Source organism: Microcebus murinus, chromosome 6, assembly GCF_040939455.1.
Source record: "Microcebus murinus isolate Inina chromosome 6, M.murinus_Inina_mat1.0, whole genome shotgun sequence".
Lineage (NCBI taxonomy): Eukaryota > Metazoa > Chordata > Mammalia > Primates > Cheirogaleidae > Microcebus > Microcebus murinus.
In genome coordinates, this window is record NC_134109.1 from 98,235,093 (window position 1) to 98,258,104 (window position 23,012).

The following is a 23,012-nucleotide window of genomic DNA, read 5'->3' on the forward strand; positions in this document are numbered from 1 at the left end:
ATAAATGAGTACAGAAATGGGGAAAAGGAAATGATGGTAATAGGGAAAAACACAAATTACATTTCCATATTTTCTAAAAGGATAGCATATCATCAAATGGACTCCACTAAAAGCACAAGTATGTATAAAAAATATAATTTTTATATAGTTAAATATAATTAACCATGCATACCCACCAGGCTTGATGTCCTTGTAAACAAAGTTTTCCAAGCCATATATGAACTCCCCTGAATGTGCGCCTGCATCCGCATGGCAGCAATAACCAAAATGCAAAGCATTTAAAAGACACCTTTAATTTCACATGTAAAATATGCCTAAACTTCATTTCAAAGAATTAGAAATCATGTAACAGCACCATTGAAATTTATTTGGTGACATCAAACCATTTATTTCTAAGAAAATGGTCACATTTTGAAAATAGATATCATTTTCATTCTTTCAACATATATACTTAAATCTCATAATATTAAAACAAAAATTCTAGATTAAAATGTTAATAATCATTTCAAATTAAATGAGGCAGGCAAATATCAATTATGGCTAATATTTCACTGAAATCTTTGACAAATTTTCAAACAGAGCAAAAATCTGCTATTCTAATTCTCTTTTTGCATACCATTTTGCCCATTTCTAGAATTAAATATTATTGTGATATCTGACACTAATTTTATTTTTATTTTATTGATTGACTGAGACAGGGTCTCACTCTGTTGCCGAGGCTAGAGTGCAGTGGTATCATCACAGCCGACTACAACTTCAAATTCCTGGGCTCAAGCTATCCTCCTGCCTCAGCCTCCCTATTAACTGCAACAGCAAGCACAAGCCACCAGGCCTGGCTAAATTTTTTCTTTTTTGCAGAGACAGAGACTTACTACATTGCTCAGGCTGGTTTCGAACTTCTGGCCTCAAGCAGTCCTTCCACCTTGGACTCCCAAAGTGCTAGGAATATAGGTGTGAGCCACCATGCCCAGCCAGACACTAACTTTAGAGTCAGCTGAAATGACCTCAGCTTGCTTAAGTGTAATCTGTTCCCTTCAGATACACTGTCCAAATCCTTTATATCCACTCTTGTTAATGACAGCTAGATGGCACCAACTTCCATTTTTCCCCTCAAATCCAGCCTATCCTAGACAACACCACAAGTTTAACCTCCCTAAATCACAGCTATGCCATGTCACTCCTTGGGATTTTTAAAGAAAGAAAGAGAAAACTAACTGACTCCCCTACTGACTACAGATTAATGTTCACTATTGCACAAGGTTAAGAATATAAGATGACATAGCATCTATATCTCATATGGTAGTGACTATCAAATGAGTTAATTCATATAAAGCATTTTGAAGAGTGACTGGCAAATAGTAAATGCTCAATAAACATCAGCTGCTATCATTGTCACTATTATCAACATCATTAGGGCATTCAAATCTCTTAAAATTGACCTAAACTTAGCATTCCAACCTTACAATCAACTACACTCCATCAAACTCCCAAATTATTAGCTATTCCCCATAGATGCTCTATACTTTTCCTTTTACTTTCCCCTCTATCTGTCCTTTACCATCCCCTCTATCTAGAATGCCCCCTCTCCTTTCTGCATATTCATCCTTTAGACCGAGCTCAAAAATACACCCTCAAAATGTCTTCTTCCCTGATCTCTTTGGCTGAACATGACACATTCATTCTGAACTCTCATAACACTCTATCTGTACCCCTTTGATGGCACTCAACACTTTCTCTTGCTCACAATTATGTAAATATCTCATTTGCCCAATTAAAATGTAAGGTTTTTGACAGTACAGTCCAGGGATTTTCCTAATTTTTGGATTTCCAACAATACATAGAACAGACTAGGATCAGACTTTTCAAAAATACCTAGAAGCCAGAGGACAATGTCTTTGAAATTCTAATTTTCAATCTAACATTCTATTCTCAAATAAACCAAACAGGTGTAGAAGTAAAATACAAAGACATTCAGCTTTTAAAGAATTTTGAAAATTATATCCAGTGCATCCTTTCTTAAAAAGCTACTGGATGTGCTACAGCAAAACAAAGGAGTAAACTAAGGAAAAAAACAAAAAACAAGCAAGGGACCCACGAAAACAGTGAATTAAACATAGAAGAGCAATGAAGGCCACTCCCAAGATGGCAACCGTGTAGCAGGCCTAAAAAATATCCAGTTCAAAGGGAGAAATCAAAAAGAAAATGGAATAGGTAAAGATATCAATAGGTAGGTTTAGGCAATTGGAAAATAATATCAATACTTACATAACAGACAGATTTCATGTGGCATGTGAAAAGAATTAAAGGTAAGTTTACATAGAAGACTAAGACAAATAAGAAAAGAGGCATTTACAAATTCAAGAAAAACAAAAGTTTGTTTAAGAAAGGAAATGTAATCATAGTACATCATTTGACCCATGCAGTGAACAATAATTATATTGCCATAGTCATGTAAATATTGACAACTGGCCAAAATTAGTATTATATATATCCATATTATGAGAAGATGGGGAGGAGGATTTAGGGTAAAAAGTGATAGTAAGAGAGGTAAACTCCATGACTACCATAACAGGAAGTTCTAGATAATGCCTTATGCTAATAAACTATATAATGACAAATTTGTCAATATTAATATTGACAAAAATATGGTTCCCTCTAAGGAGTGGGTCTGAAGAGTAGCAAAGGGTGGAACAGGAGACTGCCATTTCTCATGTCTTTTTGACAAAACTATGTGATTTTTAAGTGTGTATAAATATAACTTTGCTAAAGTCAAAATTTTAAATACAGAATCTAGCATATGGAAATCTTTTAGCCCTACTAGGAATTTACTCTTTCCCTTTACTTTGTGATAGCCCTTACCAGAAAATTAAACTCACACCAATGAAATAAAAGGAAAAAATATGACAAAGTTTATTTTTACAGTTAAGCAAATTCTCTAGAAATATACGCAAAGTTATATTCAATTTCCTTTTTTTCCCACAATAGTGGAAAATACTTTTATCAAATGAAACTAATTAAGTAAAAATAGGGGTTTTTTGAGCAGATCAACATGAAGATTTTGTTTTCATTTTTATCATCTGCTCCTCATAGTTGAATCACCTTCTCTCTTTACCCTGAAGTCTCTTTTCATGTACAATGGTGCTTTCATGCTTTTAAAATCAAGAAATAAGGGGAATAAAAATAAGTCTGAAAATAAATTAAGTAATAACTATTAATTAATAACGGTAAAATGTGAAGGATCTGAAGGCCAGGGCTGTCTTTTATCATTCACAAGTGTAACATTATATAAAGATGTGACTCATATCCATAGAAACTAGAAAATACTTATATGTGGTCAAGATACTTAAATGTATTTCTTCATAGTTAAGGAAAAATAATCTCTCTGAACATATTTCCTAGTTCCCGAATTCATCTTTTTTATCCTCAGAACATTTTTTGACAAGTCTAACATATTATGTTACAACTGAGATTCATTTTCTGATTTTTAATTCTAACCCAACACAACCTAAATTTTACTGCCCAAGAAGAGATAACGTAAATTATTATAGATTACATAAACCTAATAGTTCAATTTACACAAAATTAATGCTATAGATATATATCCTCCATAGATCAATCAAATCACCCAGAATAGCCTCTCTACCCAACCCAAACATATCAGTTTCTGAAGCACTGAAGACCCAGGAGACAAAATTTCATAGGCACTCAGTACAAAACGTATGTATAACAGGTTGTCACTTTGCCCATTAAATTGTCAATTACTAAAACAGATGAGGAGGCTTATACCATAACTTTTCCCACACGACTGAAAATACTGAAATATTTTTTAACAAATCCAAGTTATTTCCATCTAAAATAAAAGGAAAAAAGAAGAAGTTTGGGGTTTATTTATAAAAACAACTCATATGTCAATATATCTATTGATGAATTTATTACATATTATGTTAATAAAGTATATTAAATCTGAACGGTTTCATGAAAGAAATGAAATTCTAGTGCTCTCCAACTTTCTCTTCATTTTTATAATACTATTTCTACAAATACGAATTAACCAAAACAGAATATAAAGAAAAAAAACCCACACTTAGAATTGTCATAACACCATTCTCACCTTGCTTTATTTGGCACACAAAACTAATGAAAACAAAGAAAACTGATTTCCTAAAAACACAAATACTTATGCTTCAGCAGAAAGACAAAATATGCTTAACCCTTTGCACTCACTTGCTTTTTTCTCATTATCCACTCGACATTATCCACACTTGACATCCGAGTGCAAAGGATTAATTATGAAGAAAAAGGGGAAAAAGTATAGGCTTAAAAAAAATTCTTCCATTATGGTAACTTCTATTTTAAGTAGTTTAGTAATTTTTTGTAAAAGAATTAATATTTCTGCATAAGAAAAAAATGCTTAGGCCAGGCACAGTGGCTAATGCCTGCAGTTCCAGCTACTTAGGAAGCCGAGGCAGGATGATGGCTTGAGCCCAGGAGTTTGAGGTTGCAGTGAGCTATGATGATGCCACTGCACTCCAGCCTGGGCAACAGGGCAAGACCCTGTCTCTTAAAAGAAAAAAACAAAACAAAAAACTTGGGGAATGAATTCAAATCACTAATGAAAAACTTTAATGACCAAAATATTTTTAAGACAAATTTCTCATTGATTCTATCAAATGTCAGTAGCCTAAACTATGAAAAGAAATCTTTTTGTATCTAAAGATAATTTCCAACCCAATACTTGCTTTATCATTTAAGAAAGAACATATTCACCTTCATCGTAAAAATATACACACATGCCACTAAATGACACAAAAATATAAAATGCTAATAATGCCTATACAATTGGGGCATGATTTGACTTAAAAGAGACAAACAAGTTGAATGTTTGGAAGAGTCCCTCAACTCATCACTCTATAGAATATTCTTTTACACTTTATCCTTATTCTTGCTCTATATACAAATCAAAACAGTCATCAGATTTATTTTTAGATAAAAACAAAAATTAAAACTTAAGGCAAGAGGTTACAATGTTGAAACCTGAAAAATCAAGTGTTTAAAAATATCCTATATGATAAGAAGAGAGATCCCTAGGACTAGAATTACAGCAGCACTTCCTCTAAACATCATTTCACTATAGTAATATGCTTAACCTCATTATTTTTACAAGAACACAAGTAAAAATGCAAACAAAGAAACTACTAACATTTGGCCAAAACAAACAGCCCTGTAAAAACTCATAAAATTTGAAAAGTCTCCTAAAGTAGCACAGAAAAAATGACTGGTTAAGGAAAAAATGGGACAATCAAATTGGCAGTGAAATAAAACAGTCACAGAAAAAAGGCAATTACTTATTCCTACATGTGAGTCATTAAAATATTTACAGTCAATATTTTGAGATTTTTTTTAAAAAAGATTCTTTTGGCCAACAGCTTATAAAGGCTTATTAAATCATACTCTTTAAGGGACATTAAATATAACTAAAATATAGTTATCTAAGTTTTATCTAAAACATAAACTTACTGTACCTCTTTCTGCTGCTTTTTGAAGGGCTTCTTCAATTCTAGATAGCTCTTTCTGTTTAATATCCTGCAAGGATTTTTCTTCTTTTTCAGCATCATATTTAATACCTAAAAATATTTAGTTAATCCACACAAAAGAAATGAAATTAGTAAATAAACAAATGGGAAAAGTTCAGCCTCATTATAATAGTGTATGTGTGTAATGTTAAGTCATAAGTCATTTTTTTGTAATGCAAAAATGCTATTGCATTCTTTGGATTAGTTTTACAAAAAGTTTAAACATAAATGATTGCTATTTACTTATAAAATTTGTATCAAAAAGAAAGAAGGGAGGGTAAGAAATTATGGAGAGAAAGGAAGATAGGAAAAAGGGAAAGAGGGGGAAATGCTGAGTAGAAAGGTAAGAGGGAGGAGCAGAGGGAGGTGGAAAATACACCAGAATATTGCCAGTTATCACCTGAGTGGTGAAATTTTGAGTAACTACAAAAAAAATTAATATCTAATATTAATACCACTTGGTGTCAATGTAGGTTGATAAAAAGACTTTCAGAAAGTAATTCAGGAATATAAAATATATACACACTTTTTATTTAGTAATCTCATTTCTGATAATGTATCCTAAGGAAATCATACAAAAGACTAGAACAGATCTCTAAGAAGGAAGTATTTATAGTATTCACTATAAGAGCAAAAATGAGTAGGTAGCCCACAACAGAATATCATACAGCCTTTCAAAATCTACTATTACCATGAAAACTGTGAAACATATAAAAATGTATACATTAAGTGAAGAAGACAGATCAGTGTTATCTATATAATCTAACAATTATATTTACTTAAAATCAAGAAAAAGCAAAATGCAAACATAAAAACTATACTTATATCATGATTGAGAAATGATAAGTAATTTTTCCCTGAAACATTAAACTTTTCTTAACATTATATTGTTCTTTAACTGAAAAAAAATCAATAACTAAAGACTTTGAACATCACTACATTAAAACACTCACTAAAATGCTATAATTCCCAGAGAAAAAATTGCCTAGTTTAGACACATTTTTGAGAGAGTATTCACTCAAACTCAGAAGCAACAAAATTGGGGGGAAAATGTCCAACTTTGAAATCTGTAGATTAACACATCAGTATGTTTTCAAAACATATTTCATTTCGTTCCTCATCAGTAAATATGCCTAATGCATCTCAACTCAACATGAGGTCTTCGTTGCAAAATAATTACTCATGAAGAAAAAAATAAATTTTTAAATGGTTAAATGTATTCTTTTCAACAATAACATAAAAGTATCTTATATGCAAATATGGTAAAATGTATGTATTTATGTGTATATATGTATATAGTTAGTTTACTTAAATTATCTTCTGACTTACAAAATATATTAAAATACTTAACACAGGTAACAATTTAGTTTCACTGTGATGTCAATAAATGGTTATAACCTAAAACAACATACTTGCTCCAGGAACAACAAGCAGGTATAATCCCTCTAAGGTCGCAACAACCGCTTCTCCATAAAGGTTTTTCCAAGGAATCTTCAGAGTTAATTTATCTAAAGACACATAATTTCAATTGTAAATTCTTATTTGACTGCTCAAGAAGATATAAATTTCTCACTTACTAGTAAGAGAAAAAGTATAACAAAACTCTTCATCCATACAGTACATGTATCACTCAGGATAAAGAAAAAAACTCCAACACTAAAGTTTACAAAGATCTTTCCCATATAATATTACTATTAGAAGTGAATATTCACCTTGTGCTCTATGTTTTCCAAACTTTTGGATAACTATTATCTCATTTAATATTCCAAAACTACAAGATGGATGAGGCAGCTATTATTTCAATTTTGAAAAAAAGAAAACTCAGTCCCAGAGAGGTTAAATTAGTTACTTAAGTCCACCCAGGTCATCAGTGAGAATGCTAGAACCAGACACAGACAGATGCATGACAACAGTTAATTATCTTAATATTGCACATAATGTTCTATCTAATTCTCTACAAATCAACTGTAAAATAATATCTGCACATGATACCAGGAATTGAAGGAGCAACACAGAGAAGAGCCCCTAAGGAATAGAACTTTGACAGCATGCCAAATTGCTATGACTGGAAGACGCTAGCTCTAAAGGCAATTTTATTCTTTACTATACTCTTTTATGAATAGCATCATTATCAGTTATAGGCAACTGAGACCAGTTATATTCCAAATATCTACTTAAAAATCACTTGGAAGGCAGAAAACTTTTCTCTGTTTTAATGCCATTAAACAATGGCATTAATGTCAGGTCCTTTAGAGATAAGCCCACAATAACTTTCACACATAACACAGATGAACTATAGCCCTAATATTACTATCCCAAGTTCGGGGTTTTATGGGGAAAAGGCTGTACAGGGCAAAAGAAAAAGACAAAAAGGCATGCTCTCAACTAAGTTTTGAAATTGACAAAATCTGTCTTTGATATGTTTCCATATTTATTTTCTTATCCTTTCCCAATCTTTAGTAATTTCTCTTTCCAGATTTCCAGGCAGCTAATGCCCCAATCTGCCCTCAACAGTACTACAGCAATTCTATCCAAACCTTTCCTACCTCTAAAGTTTTCCATGTTGCAAAATAAAATATCTTCTTTCATCATAATTTGAAAAAATAATGACACCATAAAAACTACAGTTCTCTCAGAAACTGCTGATCAAGACTTAGGAGAAAAGAGTCTGATTCAATTAAGCCATGCTAGAATTTGAATGATTAAGTCACTTACACAACCAGATCATTGGCATTTTTAAATGAAGATGCTCGAAGTTCAAGGAATAGATAAACAGTATAACACACTGAAGAGGAAGTAAAATAATGCAATGTAATGGAGGATATTCTGGGTCACCTAGATGGCTACACAGGCAAGCCAGTTTTACCAAGGAATCTATTCCCGGGGTTAAAATAAAGTATTTCTCCATTTACATATTCATTCCTCTTCAGTTTATAAACCTGCTGAGTTTCTTAAATGGTTCCCATGTCAGGGAAGTCTAGAGGTAATACCAGTTATACTTGTGGGTCATTTCTAAGTCTGGTGATTTTACAGTGAGTACCACCTATATTTAGATGGACACTTTTATATGTGTAATTATCTCATAATCGCCTAACAAAATTTATTTGATTGCCTTCTTGGTGCACAGGAGACTGAAAAAGTAGAAAATGCCTATTTAACTAACATACCAAAAAGGTATTATCTGTTCCTTAAACTTTTCCTTCTCTCCCTTTATCCTAACTCATTATTCCCTCCATCTCTCAAAAAGGTCCTGAGAATTCAGTTATATTACTGTTTCTTTTTAGAGATCAGGAAATTTTTAAAAATTTTATGTAAAGGATAACCCAGGGGTACCCACGAATATATCTATCTCTTAAAAAACCAAATCATGTTTTAGCTTTAGCTTATTTAGCCACACTGACTCTACAGGTTAGGTATAATATTTTTTATGTGTTCTGTTTTGTTGTAGAGATGGCAGTCTCACTCTGTTGCGCAGATCAGACTTGAACACTTGGGCTCAACCAATCCTTCTACCTCAGTCTCCTAAATAGCTAGGACTGCAAATGTACACCGCTGGGTATAATATTTTAACGTAAGCAGAAATTTAGTAACTAATATAAATGCTCCATAAGGCAAAAAAATGGATAAATATTTAAAAACATGCTTTGTATCCTTAAATGTAAAAGGTCTCTTGTAACTCAAGGGATAACCCTAAAGGAAGTCATTAAATCCTTATGATACACTAAAAGCAAAAAGAACAAATTCTGAATCATTAGAAAACCTCCTCCAAAACAAAAATCTATTTATAAGAACATAATAAATGATGCAAAATTTCTTTAGTCAACTATAACTCATTAAAAACGCTACAAATGCAATTTCAATCTATGTCCTAATTTTAGATCTCTGTAACTTCTTAAGACAAAGATGCCATATTCAACCTTTGCCTCTCCCACAGCTACTTGGATAGTCCTGTACAAAGCATGTGTACATAAATATTTCAAAGGTAAAAAAATAAATGAATCACTACAACTTCTATACTCCAGGATTTCAATCAAGCGTGTAGGGCCACAGCTATACTTCTAGAGCCCTGCTAAACATCACCACCACGCTCAGCATTATTCAACAAATATTAATAAAACTGATGGTGCATGCCCTACAGATTTTTTCAGTCTAAGGGAATAGCTCCTGTTTCAAAAGATAAAAACATGAAAATGTCCTTTTAAGGACACATATATATGATATAAAATGAACCCAACAGAAGTAGTCAAGATATTGCTAAGAGATGCTAGAGTAATGAAAGACAAGCCTTCCTAGATCACAGAATACCGACTGAAGACAAAAAGCGAGGTGCTGTAATAGCAGGGTGACAGAGATGGGAGGATGTGGCATAGGTGGAAATTCTAAAATAAAAGTAAGCCGTGTAGGATTTTAATTTATACTTTTTTTTAAAAAAGTAAAAATCAGGTAACATGGTCTAATTGGGAAGACTTTGTAAATTAAATTTCCTATTGAAAAAATTACTCAACAAAGATATATGCTGACTTATACATAGTCTCAGTGTAAGAGTTTAGTGGCAAAGAAAGAGACTTTGTACTTACCAAAACATATCCTCTACACACTGCTGCATAATATATCAAGTGAAAACAGTTGAACAAAAATATGACGGAAATAAGCCACATTTAAAATTTATTTACTAGAGTTTGCAAATTATACTACTTTCACGCATAAAGAAAAAGCACAAAATTTGGATATCCATTTTGAAAATGAAGATATTTTTGTGTGGTAGAACCAAAGCCTAAAGAGCATAATTGCAGCTCAAATATCCTTCCATTTTAGAGAGTAATTTTCTGCTCTTTCCTCAAAAAAATTGAAGTATGTATGTATTATATATATAATATATGTTAGGCTCAGAATTCTATAAGCTCTAATTAATATGATTCAAAAATCTCTCACACTTTTGGTCAAACTAAAAAATATTTTAGATTAAATAACATAAGCAAAATAAAAAAAACTAAAAAGACTAAGAATAATTCAAATGAAAACTGAAGTACTTACCAATTTGGCCAGCCTTGACTTTAAAAGGAACATCCAATTCGCACTTCAGAAGGAAGAAAAAATTTAAAGGACATCTTAAATTAAGCTCCCCCCAATCACTTTTGTATAATCATTTAAATATACTCATCTCTAAGAAAAAACAAAAAGCAAATTTTCTATATTTGAGTAACTCATAGAGAACACATTTTATGGCCAAAAAAAAAAATTTTTATTACTTTATTACTATTACTTTTGTTACCTTTTTTTTTTTTTTTTTTTTGAGAGAGAGGGTCTCACTCTGTTGCCTGAGCTAGATACAGTGGCATCATCACAGCTCATTGCAACCACAAACTCTGAGCTCAAGTGATCATCCAACCTCAGCCTTCTGAGCAGCTAGGACTACAAGCAAGTGCCACCAAGCCCAGCTAATTTTTCTATTTTTTTTTTAGACACAAGGTCTTGCTATGTTGCTCAGGTTGGAGGTTCATTAACTTAAACTTTGTCTCTGAAGAAAGAATTCATAGATAAGCAAAATTATAAAACAGGAAAATAAAAAAAGTTTGTAGCTAAAGAAAATAATTGAGCAAACTGGTTACTTATTTTAATAAATCAAATTGAATAGAAATTCAAATCAAATGAATTTAAACAGGCAGGTACTGCTTATTTGAAATATAAGAAGAAAAGGAATAGAATCCTTTAGCCTAAATTAGTTCAAAACTATAACTGAAAAACAATTCTCTCTCAAATAAAATATTTAGTAAATGAATAAAAATTTTAAAACGTAGATTTCCAACATTTTATTTACCAAATTAGCATTTCCTTTAGATAAGTTATAGACAAGTATCAATTAATAATAATAAACTTTCACCTACTTAGATTCCAAACCACTAGAAAGTTCAGATAACTTTTTTATTTAGAATACTAAACAAAAACTAATATTCATAATGATCACTTGAGTCTTTAAAATTATTAAAAATAAAGCCAGTCAGTACAGCTTTTCTATTAGCTGTAATAAATACTAATACTACCAAAATCTGACCACTGAAAGATAGTACTTTAGGTAACAATTAACTAAAATAATCAATTTACCTGATCATCTGATTACTCCTGCACTCTAGGTAAATAGGAATTGAACAAAAAACTATTGGCTCTTCACAAAAAATCTTTTTTAGACCAAAAAAAAAAAAAAAAACTTCACCACCAATAAGAAAGCAGCTCTGTCCTCAGATAGAAAAGATAAATGCAAGGGAATTCACATTGTATAGGATACAAACTGTAAACTACACACTTCTAAAAATGCAGTGTCAAGTTCATTTTGATCCTCCTGAAACAATTTTCATACAAAATAAATGTAAAGAGTCCATATCACAATCTGGTTTAATTGGGGAAAGGAGGCTGGTGGATAGTTTGAATTAAAAGAGAATTTAAACGACAAAGAATTTCATTGTATTTAATTACAACCAAAATTCTAATTAGGCTAACACAGAGTTCAAATAATTTGCCTCCTAAGTATATTAGATATATATCCTGTCACCACAACTCTATTTCTATTTATTTTCTTATAAAATATTGTCATAAAGAGGCCGGGCGCTGTGGCTCACGCCTGTAATCCTAGCTCTTGGGAGGCCGAGGCGGGCGGATTGCTCAAGGTCAGGAGTTCAAAACCAGCCTGAGCAAGAGCGAGACCCCGTCTCTACTATAAATAGAAAGAAATTAATTGGCCAACTGATATATATATATATAAAAAATTAGCCGGGCATGGTGGCACATGCCTGTAGTCCCAGCTACCTGGGAGGCTGAGGCAGAAGGATCACTCGAGCCCGGGAGTTTGAGGTTGCTGTGAGCTAGGCTGACGCCACGGCACTCACTCTAGCCTGGGCAACAAAGTGAGACTCTGTCTCAAAAAAAAAAAAAAAAAATATTGTCATAAAGAAAAAACATTCATTCCAATACCTGGCAACAGAATCATAAGTTCTAAATTTCTGTATAAAATTATAAAAGTTATAGCATCCTATATAAAGAGAGGGAAAGAAAATTTAAATATTTTAAGCACCTACTATAATGGCAGGCTCTACTTAATCATCTTATTCAAGACACAAAGACACAGATATATTGTTTCCTAAGTAACTCTATTTTAAAATGATCAAACTGATGCTTAATGATATTAAGAAATTAAAAAACTGAAAAATTAAACAATAAACTCATTCTTAAGTGACTTCATAAACTCAAATTTAGCCCAACAGGCTAAAATATAAACCTGACGGGTGAGGGGGAGAGTGTTGTTTTGTTTTTAGTTCAACAGTAAATGACACAAACTACTTTCTGGAGCTAGAGTCCAAAAATTCTATTTTACTATACTATTATAAGGCTAGACTGTCAATATCTTTCCAACAATACCATTATTCACTAGATAAATTGTTAAAAATCAATCCCTATTTACCTGAAAAACATGTAAAGATAATTCTGAAGGAAAATATTCCTGTAAAAAAAAAGTCAACTCCAAAGCTACCTAGTCAAATTAGGTTAAGGGAAAACACTACAGTTTCCAAGAGATATGATTTTAATCACTAGGGAAAAATAATTTCTAAGTTTTTAATCTCAGATTTTCAAACAGCGAAATAGTTAAATAAGTAATCCTTCTTTGAGTGACTCAATCACTTTATCTGGTAAGCAAACTTACCAAATTAACTGACTTATTAGTGTAGTTTAAAAAACTTACCAGGGCATTTTCTTTTATCTGCAGATTATCTAAAGCCACATTACCTTTAGAAAAAGAAAAAGAGAAAAAATATAACATTAACACACCAATTAGCATAACCTATCATAACACAGGACCAAATATTAATACTAAGAAACTGTGCTAAGTGCTAAGAATACAATGGCAAACAAAGCAGACTAAAGAACTTATGAGGTTACTGGCACAAAATAGTTGCCATATATAGACAAGAGTTATTAGTTGTAGCATACTTTAGGTTAACCCAACATAAAAGAAATTACAAAATATTTTAAATGGCTAAAATTTAAATAAAAAATGAGAAAAAATTTGGACCTTTTGGACTGAAGAACTTTAAAAGCCAAAGAAAGTAGCCACCACCATTTTGAATGATAAAGCCAAAAATCTCAAAAGGAGGACATAAAGACAGTACGAGCAGATCAATTATCCTGGATAACTTAGTTATGGTATCAATTAACATTTTCTCTTGAAACCTGGTGTTAGCCTTTCATGACTCCAACCATTCTACCTTTCCAAAGATTACTATTTATGACTCTAATATTCTTTAATTAGTCCAACCTTTCTTACAGTCATTCAGATGTTGTTATAAAAACTAAAGTCCTAAGGATGCTATTACACAACTCAAATTTTATTTGATAGTTAAGTATTTGTGCTCAGATAAAAACTTCAGCCAAAAGTTTTCATTTCACTTAAATTCCAAAGGTTAATAAAACTATAGTTTCAACATTAAATACAGGCATAAATTACTATTACATATTTTCTTAATCACTCATGATATTTACTTATCCTAGATGGTGCCGGAGCCCATTCTTCTAAGTGAAGTATCACAAGAGTGGAAAAACAAGCACCACATGTACTCACTATCAAATTGGTAGTAACTGATCAACACTGAAGTGCACATATGCAAGTAGTATTCATCAGTGCAGGGCAGGAAGGAGGGGGGAGGAGGGAATGGGTAAATTCACACCTAAAGGGTGCGGTAAGTACTGCCTTGGGATGGGCATGTTTGTAGCTATGACTCGGACGGTGCAAAGGCAATATATGTAACCTCAACGTTTGTACCCCTGTAATATTTTGAAATAAATAAATTTTTAACTGATAAAAAATATACTATTGTATTTATACTCTCCATTCATATATTTTAATCAAATAACTTTTTCTCCATGGTATCTCAGAGTGAATTAAAAAGTATACTTAATTTGATTATGCCATTTTAGAGATCTGCTTTTCCCCAAATCTCAAATGTATTCAAACCTTTATTAAGTACCTCTCATGGGTTACATGCTGGAAAGAGAAAGACTACTAGAAAAATGACCCTGCTACTGAAGCACCCACAGCCTAGCCTAGTGGAGGAGACTAAATTTTAAAAATTTTAGAAATATTCTATTAGCAATCCAAGAGAAAAGTACACAAAAGAAGAGTATTCTATTAGCAATCCAACAGAAGAGTACAAAAAGATGCAAAAGAGGAACCACCTAACTGCCTAGGTAGACCAAGAACACACATAGGTTTAGGCTGGAAGCCTGAGAAAGTATTTACTAAGTAGATAAGAAAAGCAAATAGACATGGGTAAGTCACACTTAAGAAAGCACAGGTGGTTTGGGGTAGCTGGAGGGTGTGAGAAAAGGATAGGAGATAAAGTCAGAAAGGCAGGCAGGGCCAGACTAACCAAGAGCCTTTAGGATGAAAAGTTCAGAGTGGTCACAACAGAGAGACAAAATATATATAACCCAGATGACAATATTTCAGAACTATTACTCTATTAACCTAAGGAATAACTGCTGATCTGTCCAAACAATTTAGCTAAAAGGGTATTGCAATATTGTGAGGGAAGGAAGGATGACAGGAAGAGGAAGGAAGGAAGGTAAAAAAGGACCTGAAGACCTAAATGTTCAGCAAGTAGGCCTAACTCATAATACATATATATTGTAAAGCAAAAAATACATAGAAACACATGGGAAAATGTTCACAGAATATAAAAAAAATTTTTAAAGGTTAAAAAGGCCAGGCATGGTAGCTTACACCTGTAATTCCAGTACTTTGGGAGGCAGAGGCAGGACGACTGTTTGAGCCCAGAAGTTCGAGACCAGCCTGAGCAACAAAGTGCGACCCCATTTCTACAAAAAATTTAAAATTAGACGAGCATGGTGGTGCACACCTATAGTCTCAGCTATTCGGGAGGCTAAGGCAGGAGGATTGTTTGAACCCAAGAATTGGAGGTTGCAGGGAGCTATGCACACACCACTGCACTACAGCCTGGACAACAAAGTAAGATCCCATCTCTACAAAAATAAAAATAAATAAATAAATAAAAAGGCTGAAGAATGCCCAGAATGATTCAATTTAAAAGTCATCTGTATGCACACATAATAACTGTAAGCCAAGACACCATAATGCTCACAGTGGTTATTTTTATATAATAAAGTTCATTTTCTGCATATGCATGGTTTTCAAATTTTCCAAAATAAGTTGTTGAAAACAACAAGGGAGGAAAGGGAAGTAATAAACCTCACAAAAGGGAAAAAAATACTATAGTATTGTAACAGGAAAAAAGCAAAATGATAGACAGGAAGCTTCTATACAACAGAGAAAAGAAAAGAAAACCTGAAATAAGGCAGTAACTTCAGGATCAAAGAGGTAGAGTTATGGTAAAGAGTTATATTGCAGGCAGAATTGACAAGACAGGTGTGCCCAGATGTAGAGATAATAAAGTAGTCATAGAAGACTGACATGTTTGGCAACTGGAAAAAAAATGTTCTTAAGCATTATATGCACTAAAATTACATAAAGTAGAAAAATATTCCTGGATTTAATTCTGTTACATAATGAATTACATAAAATTACAGTTGGGAACTCTATTCAAGTCAACAGAGTGATCTGCAGAGATGCCAATGCATATTTGAAGCCATCCAAACTAGTTTAACAAGATCTAAGGCCCACATGCAGACCTGCAAACCTGCTCATGAATTCTGACTGTTCTACCCAGTAACTCTCAATTGGTGGGTCTTCATCTGCCAGGAGTGCTCAGTGCTCAGAAGTTATTTGCATTAGAGATGAAGTTTTTACAATCATTGTTAAAGTACTAATATAATGCTTGTAAAAATATAAATATCTTTATAAAAAGTGGGCTAGTACTACTGCCGTGACATTTTGGTTCTTTGATAAAGTAAAGTAATGGGTGATATTTAAGATATCAAATACTGAAAACTAACAATAAGGCTAACAGAGTCAATCAAACATATGTAGAAAGACTGACAGACAAAGAGAGATTACAGTGATTATCAATGGGTAGTAGGATTAAAGATGGCTTTTTTATTAATGTTTCGCTATTTTGGTTTTTATAATAATCAGATATTACTCTAATGTGAAATTATTATACAAATTATAATAAGGGAAATGGGGAAATAAAACAAAGGTAAATTCTAATGTCAATATGACCTCAATATTTTTTATATAAATTATCTATATATTTAATATCTACACAAGATACATAAAAATAACAAAGAAATATCTATTTCCACCACCCAAAGTGGAACAAACATATGCATACTTCCTCCTTGAAACTGTGAATGTTGTCTAACAAATAGTAACTGTAACAATGAAACAAGAAAGCTACATCCTATAAATTATTTGCACTAAAGGAGGAGCCACCATTCCTAATACAAAGAAAAGGGGAGGAGGAGCAGCAAATTTCAGATTAACATGAGGTAAAAGTGCCTTCAATCATTTAACCAGTAGGTGAGTGCCTTATCTCCACTAAACTGCATGCTAACCTGGCAGATAAACATGCAACAGTTTCATTAAATAGCCTATAAAATGCTACAAATTCCACTTAAAAAATAGCCTGTAAAACCAAGATTGAAGGAGATCTCCCTTAAAAATCAACCATTTTATATTTAACTGAATAACAAATAAAAAGATTTTATTCTCCTTTTCTACTTTAAGATAACATAATTCTATACACATACTATAACATAATAATTCTATAACCTTACTGCTATAGCCAGATCATCAGGACTAAGAACATACAGAGGCCATAGAAGTTTCTGAAAAACTAAAAGAAGGGTAAATATTTGTGTCTAATCTTTATAAGAAAAAAAAAGAAAATAATAGGGACAGGATGACTAATTGACTCATGATTGGAGATGAATAAACTTAACTCTCAAGGAAATGCACTAAAGCCAATCCCACAACCAGGAGGCTCTAATCTCAAGTCCAAAGAGACCAAAAGGACAGACTAGAAAGTTCTGTGAAGTGATCTTCTCCTATGCTGGACTGACAGGACTATAGGATGAGGGTAAGCAACAGGTACAGTCTGTGCTTCAGAAGAGACCCATGTCATTCTCAGTAATAAACCACAAATATGTGGGATAAGTATATGCAGCAGGAAAGTAACACCTAAAGTTTCGAAGCCAATCTTGAACAATATTTTAAGAAGTACACTGAAAGGGTAAATCCTGGATCAAAATTTATCTAATAATCTTTGTCAGTGAACAAGAAAATGGAAATAAAAGTAAATCCATCAAATTAGCAAATAACACCAAGAGTTAAGAGTCATCTCAGAAAATAAATAGAAATAGCTGCTAAATTATAGAAAACAGCATTTATGAATAAAAATCAAATGGTACTGGCATAATATGGAACAAGCCTGCCTAAGTCCAAGAATAACCTTTAAAACACACAATGGACCAGGTGCCAAGGCTCACACCTGTAATCCTAACACTTTGGCAGGCCGAGGCAGGAGGGTGACTTGAGGCCGGGAGTTCAAGACCAGCCTGGTCAACATAGCAAGACCCATCCTCTACAAAAAAAAAAAAAAAATCTAAAAAAAATTAGCTGGGTGTGGTGGTGCACACCTGTAATCCCAGCTACTAGGGAGGCTGAGCCAGGAGCATAGCTTGAGCCTAGGAGTTTGAGGTTGCAGTGAGCTATGATCATGCCACTGCACTCTAGCTAGAGGGACAGAGTAAGACCCTATCTCTAAAAAAAATAAAAATTTTAATTAAAAATAAATAAAACACATAATGGTCTACAAAATAAACATAAGAAATACAGTGCTAATGTTACATACTTCCAACTAGAAATAATCTCTCTGAACTTCTACAAAAGTTTAGGCTATACCTTTTTTATGGTACTTAACAGTTAACCTTATATAAATCCCCGACCTGATTATAAACTCCTTTACTGACTCTCCTTATAGTAGGTACTCAATAAATATTGACTTCATTGATTTAGAATGCATACTGTGCTGGGATAAAAACAACTACAATAACATAAACCTTTATATTTTAGAAAACACTTTCAGATCTGTTACATTACTCAATCCTCAGGGCCTCCTGAGTAGAAAGCAGGGCATATATATTAAGCAAGAGAAACTGAGGCTTACAGCAGTTAAACAACTGGGCTAAGAATCCTATGGCAACCTACGAAGTGGTAGTGCTAAGGCTCAAATCTTACAGCACTCAATGCTATGTTCAGAACACCGCATAGCAGAAAGAGTACAGGATTTTAATTCAGAAGGTAAATGTAAATCTACTTTTCCTGCCCCCAAAAATGCAATAAAAGATTCAGACTGAGTGTTGATAGGCCTATGTAGTTGCTGGTTTCACTTTTTGGTCTCTGAATTTTAAAAAAGATATGAAAAATATCCACAAACAAAAAGGTAACTAAATTTCTACAACAAGGGCAAATGCAGAGAGTCAAAGGATTATGTTAAGGACATTACCAGAAGAGGTAGTGCCACAGGGAAAAGCACAGACACAGGAGATGGTATTGCAAAATGGTTGTTTTAGTACTTGTAAATAAACCTATTTTTTTTCCTCAAAACATAACACAGAAATTAATAACTTAGGACCTAGAACTATTTGGGACCATAAAGATCTTTAAATCTAATCCCCTCTCACTTTATACATAAGAAATTGACATGTAAAAAGATTAGGTGGTTTATCCAAGGTTACACAATTGTTTTGTGGCAGTACTAAGAATAGAATCTATGTCTCCTGACTCCTGAGTCAATATTCTTTTTTTTTTTTTTTTTTTTTTTTTTTTTTTGAGACAGAGTCTCGCTTTGTTGCCCAGGCTAGAGTGAGTGCCGTGGCGTCAGCCTAGCTCACAGCAACCTCAAACTCCTGGGCTCGAGTGATCCTTCTGCCTCAGCCTCCCGGGTAGCTGGGACTACAGGCATGCGCCACCATGCCCGGCTAATTTTTTATATATATATCAGTTGGCCAATTAATTTCTTTCTATTTTTTTATAGTAGAGACGGGGTCTCGCTCTTGCTCAGGCTGGTTTTGAACTCCTGACCTTGAGCAATCCGCCCGCCTCGGCCTCCCAAGAGCTAGGATTACAGGCGTGAGCCACAGCGCCCGGCCCTGAGTCAATATTCTTAATATAAAACTTAGAGATTAATCCAAAACTGTGATCAAAAACAAAAACCAACAAATAAAAATGTCATGCCATAATCCATGAAACTAGCTTTGCATATCGTAAGATAGTGAAAAAAGAACATATAATGCTATGTATTTATTTAAGATTTCATTTATGTATCTATAACATAAACATTCACTATTTATTTGAAAGTATATTAAAATGTTCAGACACATTTATTTTCCAAAGAAGTGAGCTAAAGTAAATGAACAGTTTTTAAAAGCATGAATCTATTTTAATGACTGATGTTTTAGTAAAGAACACTGAAGAAAATATTACAGCTATTCATTTCAAAACGAATCTAGCTATTCAACCCAAATATACCAATCTAGATCCCTTCTAATAAGAAGTTCACAATGCCTTTGTCTTGGGAGAGAAAGGCAGAAGAGAGAAAGGAAACAATAGACTCTTACTATTTCCATTTCCCTATTAAAACAGGAAGTCCTCACAATGAAAGGTGGAGGCTACAGTGTTACCAAGGCACTTTCTCCCTTTCCATACAATTCAGGGATCTCATGATAGTGAGTCCCGCGGCAGAGCTTCCTAGCAGAATGGTTGCCAAAGTAGCAACTCTCAGTACTATTTCTAGAAAAGGCGTACATTTTTAATTAATAATGCTACTTAAATATGTAGGAAAAAGTTTTGATTTAAGTTTTTAAGCATTGCTTTAACTGATAGTAACTGAGCCTGAATACATTACACAATATTGACCTTTTTGTTGTTATTTATTTAATATGCTATGAGATATGCTAATGAAAAATGTGGCCTCCACTACACCAAATGTTGGCTGGGAGAGAAGGACTAAAAACATCCCTCTACAGGTTTAGAAATACCTGGATACTGCCATAATTTTATGCATCAAAGCAAAAAAAGAAGGCAAAGAGACCTGTTCTTACTTTCATTCTCAACCTGCCCTACACATACCTAAGACAATGTAATACAGCATATTAGATTTGGATTTGCAAATAACATGCACCTGGAACTTCATTTATCTTGTCGTAGTTCACAGCTGTGAGCAAAGAGTGGCTCTTTACTCACCAGCATTGTATGAAGAACAAAAAGGAAAGATAAAGATACATTATTTGACTACCATTTCCCACTATGAATACAGAGAAAGTGGCAGTACCACTTTTCTAATAAAGGATCTCATGCTGCTCCAGCCTTGTTCAAGTCACAAAAGTTTAAAGACAGAAGAGATGACCTTGTCTAACCCTTTCATTTACAGATAAGAAACTAATGGTCACTGGTCAGAGACTTGCTAAAAGGCACACAACTAGGTAGTATCGGAGATGGAATTAGATCCCAGGTTTGCTCACTCCTGCTCCAGTGCTCATCCTCCTTCCTTGGGCTGCTCAGCTCCAGTAACATGTCGCAGCTCGTGGGGAAGGGTCAGTACAGTAAAACAGCACAGGCTCGACATTCCAAGGGCATTCCACCTGGCTCCTATGCCTGGTCACCACAGCCACCCTTGCATCCAACACATCACAGCCTCTGTGTTTATACCACCTATCAATGAATGCAGGATTTTCCTGCTGACTCTCCACAGTAAATCACTTTGAAAAATCAAACTGGCAAAGGTTCTGCATTACAACACTACTACTTAAACCAAACTGCAAAAGATTTACCATTTCGACATACCTTGTTAAACACATGCTATTCTTAAAACAAGTATATCCCTGACACACCTCAAACAGCTAAGGGCTGTGCAATTTATCTCTTCCTACCAGTTTGTGAGGAACAAAAATCTCTATAAACCCTCCTATCTGCACCAGCAGCACATACCCTCCAGGCACTTTTGTAAATCTTTGAAAGACTGACTTACAAACTAAATGGCAGGTAATACTATGTAAGTATTATAAGGGTAATCTCAAATGCAAGTAAGTTTTTTTTCCAGAAATTTATTTGGAAAATAAGAAATGTTTAGATATGTAATGTTAGCTCTACACAAAATTAAAATCTGATGTTAGAAGAAACATACTTATGAAAATGAAATAAAACAAAGCAGGCTGTTTTCCATCACGCCAGTAAGTTTATCACTATTACTAGCAGTATGATTAACAGTCACAAAGGATTTTCACATCATTTGTCTCACAAACACAGAGAGTGTTACAGATCCATTTTATAGATTAGGAGGCTGAAGCTCATAGGGTTAAAATATTTTGCCCAGAGTCCCATAGCTAATAAATAATCAGGGTCTCATGTTTCTATAATGGCAAAAATTTTTTAAAGGATATTCTGTTTAAACCACTTTAAAAATACATAGGAACTACTTGGCATTAAAAAAAAAAAAAACTTTAAGAATACAGAAAGAATACAGCAAGTTTTCAGGGTTTTGGGGGGAGTGGGCAGGGGAGTTAGTTGGTTTTTGTTTCTCCAAATTAAAGGCAATATCTAGAACACACTTCCTGCTTCTAAATACTGTAATAGTTTTCCCCATCTCTGTCACTCTATAATATTCTTTATTGTGCATTTCATTGTGAATGCCTATGTATGTATGAATGTATACACAGCACAACCTTTTTCAAATCATGTTAACACAATATTTTGATTCTTAAAATCAACTACTTCCTGATATCATCCAAGCAAAGATGTATGCATATTTACTGACACAAAATCTTTCAATTACTACTTTTTTTTTCAGGCAGATTCTTGCTCTGTCACCTGGGCTAGAGGGCCATGGCATCAGCCTAGCTCATAGCAACCTCAAAGTCCTGAGCTCAAACCATTCTCCTGCCTCAGCCTCCCGAGTAGCTGAGATCACAGGCGCATACCACCATGCCTAGCTAATTTTTCTCTTTTTAGTAGAGATGTGGTCTCACTCTTGCTCGTGCTGGTCTCGAACTCCTGAGTTCAAGTGATCCTCCTGCCTCGGCCTCCCAGAGTGCTAGAATTATAAGCATGAGCCACCATGCCTGGCATCAATCACTTCTTAAAACATTAGTCTCCCTCTTTCTTGAGTCATAAATTTCATAAGAATAATATACTTCCTGTAAGTCCTTTTTAACTCCTTACTATAATTTTTTCAGCACACAACAGATACCCTCTAAATGCAGAAGACAATCTCAGTCTTCTCCTTAGACCAGTTTCTCAACTAACCTTTTGGGCTAAATAATCCTTTCTTGCAGGGAGCTGTCTGTCCTCTGCATTGTAGGATATTTAGAAGGACCCCTAAGGTCTACCCAGTATATGCCAGTAACACACCTTTGATCTCACAGTGTGACAACTAAAAACGTCTCAAACATTGCCAAATATCTTGTTGGGAGCAA

The 23,012-nt window shown here is 33.6% G+C and overlaps 1 protein-coding gene across 5 annotated transcripts in view; it reads right to left on the bottom strand.

Moving 5' to 3' along the window:
• VPS13C (vacuolar protein sorting 13 homolog C) overlaps nt 1-23,012 on the bottom strand; it is a 165,730-nt gene that overhangs the window by 138,953 nt on the left and 3,765 nt on the right. For 2 of the 5 annotated variants that reach the window (XR_012919788.1, XM_076004437.1), the window contains exons 2-6: nt 13,306-13,349; nt 10,608-10,650; nt 6,986-7,081; nt 5,523-5,624; nt 177-227 (exon numbers count right to left, since the gene is read on the bottom strand). Coding sequence is in view for 3 of the 5 variants with exons in the window: in XM_076004437.1 (XP_075860552.1) it covers nt 177-227; nt 5,523-5,624; nt 6,986-7,081; nt 10,608-10,650; nt 13,306-13,349 (336 nt within the window). In the remaining 2 variants the exon portion in view is untranslated. The other 3 variants (XR_012919789.1, XM_076004438.1, XM_076004439.1) reach the window with 2 other exon arrangements.